Source organism: Euphorbia lathyris, chromosome 9 (assembly GCF_963576675.1).
Source record: "Euphorbia lathyris chromosome 9, ddEupLath1.1, whole genome shotgun sequence".
Lineage (NCBI taxonomy): Eukaryota > Viridiplantae > Streptophyta > Magnoliopsida > Malpighiales > Euphorbiaceae > Euphorbia > Euphorbia lathyris.
Window position 1 is genome coordinate 24462040 of NC_088918.1, and position 4935 is coordinate 24466974.

Here is a 4935-nt window from a genome sequence, read left to right on the forward strand (position 1 = left end):
TGCAAATGAAATAAATTTAACTAAATTTTATGTTTAAAATTTACTTTTTTTTTTTTTTTTAGTTATCACATGCTCACTACTTGTGGTTCAAACTTCAGAGACGGTATCAGAATGTTAAAAATCAACACTAAAGTTGAGTGAGATGCGTGAGCAAAGTTTAATTAAATCCTTGTAACACTAAAAAGAAAAAACGTTATCACGGATGAAAACTGTTTTGTTACTGATAACTGAATTTGTATCGGTGATCATCATCAGAGATGGAAGACAAACGGAAACTGATATGTACGTGTTGACCTCCTAGGTAATCGGTGGCGACAAAATTTCAGCTGAGTCGGGGACATCACCGACAGATTTGCTGACCCATTTTAGTTGGTGAATTTGTGTCATACGACATATTCTTTGTAGGAAATTCCAACATAATTATAGATTGTTTTATAGTGTTTTGACACCATCCATCTGATACTATTATCATTTTTGTATCATTTGTATCATATATAATCACGTGCAACATTACTTAACACGATTATGACGTGATAACCTGTTTTGACACTCCTAACCAAGTCACGTGCAACATTGCACAGATGAGCGTGTGGCTCAAACTTCAACTTCAGTATCAGAATGTCAAAAATCATTACCGACTAACATGAAACTAGTTGATGATTCTACGCTAAAGTTGAGTGAGATGCGTGAGCAAAGTTCAATTAAATCCTTATAACACTATAAGAAAAAACGTGATAAAAACTCTTTTGTTGGTGATAACTGAATTTGTGTTGGTGATCATCATCGGAGATGGAAGACAAACGGAAACTGATATGTCAGTATTGACCTCCTAGGTCATCGGTGGCGACAAAATTTCAGCTGAGTCGGGGACATCACCGACAGATTTGCTGACCCATTTTAGTTGGTGAATTTGTGTCATTCGGCATCTTCTTTGTAGAAATTCCAACACAATTACAGATTGTTTTGCGTAGAAATTTTGACACAATTACGGAGTGTTTTGACACGACCCGTATGATACGATTATCATTTTTGTGTCATTTATACATATATAATCACGTGAACATTACTTAACACGATTATGACATGATAACATGTTTTGACACCCCTAACCAAGTTATACATAGCAATTAAGAAAGACAATTGTGGAACGGAAAAATTAATGTTTCGAGAGAGAAATATTAAGAATAAATTAGTCATTTAAACGATTCATATCCAAAGAACTGAGAGAGTATTTTCACATTAATACAGAACTCATCAAGCAACATGTAATGAAAGATCTTAACAAGCCTAATCTAATTGAATTTTCACAAAATCATGTCATCTTTTGATCTAAAATATGCATTTTGGACCAGAACTAGTAACAAAAACAACAAATCTTACTCTTTCAAATTATGAACAGATGTGGTATGATATATCTCAAAAACAGCTGTGGTAAATTCTACTTCTAATTCATTCATGGATCTCCATCAACAAACTCTACTTCTAATTCATTCATGGATCTCCATCAACGACAAAAAATCCGCCTAAGCTCGAGACCTGGAGATAAAAATATTTGACATTTTTCGAGTAAAGTATAACAGTCTCGCCTAATACCAAATACCATATAGATATTATTCTGTTTGGTCCAAGTCCCATTTCATGGACCTCACAACTTTCACACACGTCCAAATGTATTCGAAACACAATCAACAAATATAGCAGTTCACTGCTATCCCATTGTCATCCCTTAACATAGCATGACTAAAACACGATCACCCGAACCACTAAAAAAACGTAATACAATTAGCGATGAATATCAAGTGTAGACAAAGCCAACAAAATGGGAGTTTAATCATACCTGTGTGGCGAACTTCTCAAAACCTCAATCCCTAGTTCTAAAAAGGGTAGCATAATCAAGTGAAAGATCTACTTCATCATCTGAGCCAGAGGAACTGGAACTATCATCCCCAAGCTCACTAAGTATCTTCAACAGTTTGGAAGACATTTCACCTTTTCCAGCATAACTAGTTTGCAAAATCGGCGCTGCAGGCTCCTCAATTTTTACTTGCTTACCTCTCTCAGTAGGACGGCCATCCTCCACATCCACAGAAGAACCCAATTTGGGTTTGCACACTGCTGGCTCATTTTCAACAATATAATTCGCAGAATCTGCTTCGTCTTTGCACACTGCTGGCTCATTTTCAACAACATATTTCGCAGAATCTGCTTTGTGCAAGTGAACTTCGGTCACTATCCCTCTTGCACTTTCAGGTGAAGCAGATTCATCTTCGATTTCAACAATGTTTTCTGATAAAGGTCTCCAATTGTCTGCAACCAAAATTTAGGACATCAAAGATATAACAATCAAATGTGAGCAAACGTAAATTCAAAATCGGTGCTGCAGGCGAACGATGCTCCACAGGAGCAGCAAAAGGCGCAGGCTCCTCAATTTTTACTTGCTTACCTCTCTCAGTAGGACGGCCATCCTCCACATCCACAGAAGAACCCAATTTGCGTTTGCGCACTGCTGGCTCATTTTCAACAATATAATTCGCAGAATCTGCTTTGTCTTTGCACACTGCTGGCTCATTTTCAACAACATATTTCGCAGAATCTGCTTTGTGCAAGTGAACTTCGGTCACTATCCCTCTTGCACTTTCAGGTGAAGCAGATTCACCGTCGATTTCAACAATGTTTTCTGATAAAGGTCTCCAATTGTCTGCAAACAAAATTTAGGACATCAAAGATATAACAATCAAATGTGAGCAAACATAAATTCAATCAAGTGCTTACTAATTACCTGTATATACAACAACCTATAACTCACTTAGACATGGAGGATTTTAGAAAAATAGTGTTTACTTTCTGTAAAATCAGTACTTATTCATAGGGTTGTCAATTTCTCACATGACAATACCATTTACATATAGACAACTCCCTTGACACAATTATCATATTTACAAGTATTGCTATATTATTCTCGTACATGATTAAATGTCGCCATTAACAAAGGAGTAAAATTACATGTGACCCACGAAAATGACACAAACCAGATTTGATTGGATTGACATGTAATTATACAAAAGATTTGAATTGAATTAGGGTTGATTCATTTGCCACTAACTGAGTATTTGACACAAAACGAACACGATCCACTTCCAGGAATTAAATATTTATGAGTTAGGCACAAGCAAGCAAGCGATTTCTGTTTTAAATTTAAATCATATTACGCCTAAGCTCATGTTTGATTCGAATTGACACCCCCACCATGAGTTAGGCCTTTGTTTCAGTTTTATTACGAATTCGAATCGAACATGAGCTTCAATGGTTTTAAAATGGAAAATGGAAAATGAGATTCAAGCATTCTGCAATACCAATAGATAAAATGGAAAATGAGATTCAAGAATTCTGCAATACCTGCATTTTTGTCCGTATCGATTGCTTCAACACCCTTCTTCATTTCCAAGTCTTTCTCCAAACACAATGCCCTCTCCACCTTGAATTTCCCTTCGTTTTCTTCCACTCTCTTCAATAAGCCATCTCGCTCTTCCCTTAACCTCTGCAATTCTTCTAGCAACAATTTATTATCTCTATTCTTCCCCTCGATTTCGGTTTTCAATTTTTCTTCTCTGGATACTAAAATCTCTTCGACTTGAGTAAAATAGGAATTTTGAAACGCCGATTTCAAAGAAATCACCAGCTCCGACACCGTCATGCGTTCCAAACCCTCCTTAACCGCTCCAATTTTAGTTCGTCCAACCATTTTCGAAAGAGAAGATGAATGGCACAAACTGTGAAGTGAACCTCCCGAGAAATTTTACTCTACGCCAGGCATACCACCGAGAAAATGTGATGTGGTATGCCTGACCTCTTAAAAAGTGACAAGCGTAGAAAAAAATTTACAGCTAATTAAAAATTACAGGTACTCTTTTTAATTAAAATAAAAAAACCACTCTCTATTCACGTCTCTTTCTCCATTCTTCCATATTTTTCTGCATCTAGATTTTTCTCAACTTTTCATCAAAACTAAAATCTTCTTCCAACCTTTCTTCAAAAGAAAATCTCTTCTCTCAACTCTATCTCTGCATCACTTCTAGAACACAACCGCCGACATACAATAAATTTTTCTGTTCGTTCTCCTGTTCACTTTCGTCGGTCGAACATCAGTGGTCTGTTCGATATCCACCAACTACCAGTTCGTCTCCTCCACCACCAACTCCATTTATCATTCTGTCTACTCTTTTTCTTTTTCTCTTCTATTGTCGAATTAAACGACCCTACCACCTATGACCGACGACAAAAAAGAAGAAGCAAGTTCCGGCGACGGCAAACTCAAAGGAATTGAAGATATCATTCATATTCGTAACCATCAACGAATTTTTCAGATTCATGTTTGCTGTCTACAGTAAAAACCCCTCATCAAAGGAAATAAGCTTTAGCTTTGACTTAATTTTAACTGAATTTTTTTTTGTAGTCCTTCCGTAGGGACTTCATTTTTTTATGGGTTGAAGTGTTGCGGTTCCCCCAAATATAATTTGTGAAATAAGCACACCCATGTGTCTTATTGTGTTTTTGAGTTTTTCGAGTGAAAAACATCTCACATTGCTTTCAAAGCATTTAGTAGAGATGTTTATAAAGAAGGTCCTCACATACTTATAATATTAATTAAAAAAATATACATTTTATACCAACCCAACTTCAAGAGGTACCCACTTTTGTGAAAGGGTGATGACCTATCTACATGGTTGGCCACCACACACGCGCGCCGTCCGACCGAACCGGACCGGGTTGGGTTGGTGTAAAATGTATATTTTTTTAATTAATATTATTTTTAATTTCGGAAATTAATTTTTTATTTAATTATTTTTTACTCTGATTCATTGTGAACGTTGTTCACAACGTCCATTTTTTCAGAACGTGTCTTCAGTCTCTTCCACCTTCCAGATTTTCCTCCTT

General features: G+C 36.3%; 1 protein-coding gene across 3 annotated transcripts; it reads right to left on the reverse strand.

Moving 5' to 3' along the window:
• Nucleotides 1–1276: 1276 nt before the first annotated feature.
• Nucleotides 1277–4475, reverse strand: LOC136207046 (uncharacterized). 3 transcript variants are annotated; one of them, XM_065998300.1, is made up of 4 exons: nucleotides 3397–4475; nucleotides 2444–2698; nucleotides 1838–2307; nucleotides 1277–1536 (listed from the first exon to the last, which is right to left on the reverse strand). In XM_065998300.1, the coding sequence occupies exons 1-3, from the start codon at nucleotides 3740–3742 to the stop codon at nucleotides 1862–1864; spliced, it is 1047 nt and encodes a 348-aa protein (XP_065854372.1). In that variant the 5' UTR covers nucleotides 3743–4475; the 3' UTR covers nucleotides 1277–1536; nucleotides 1838–1861. The 3 variants fall into 3 exon arrangements, with proteins under 3 accessions (XP_065854372.1, XP_065854371.1, XP_065854370.1); XM_065998299.1 differs by lacking the exon at nucleotides 1277–1536 and adding an exon at nucleotides 1568–1763 and having other exon boundaries at nucleotides 3397–4474; XM_065998298.1 differs by lacking the exon at nucleotides 1277–1536 and having other exon boundaries at nucleotides 1568–2307; nucleotides 3397–4474.
• Between the last annotated feature and the right edge of the window lie 460 nt (nucleotides 4476–4935).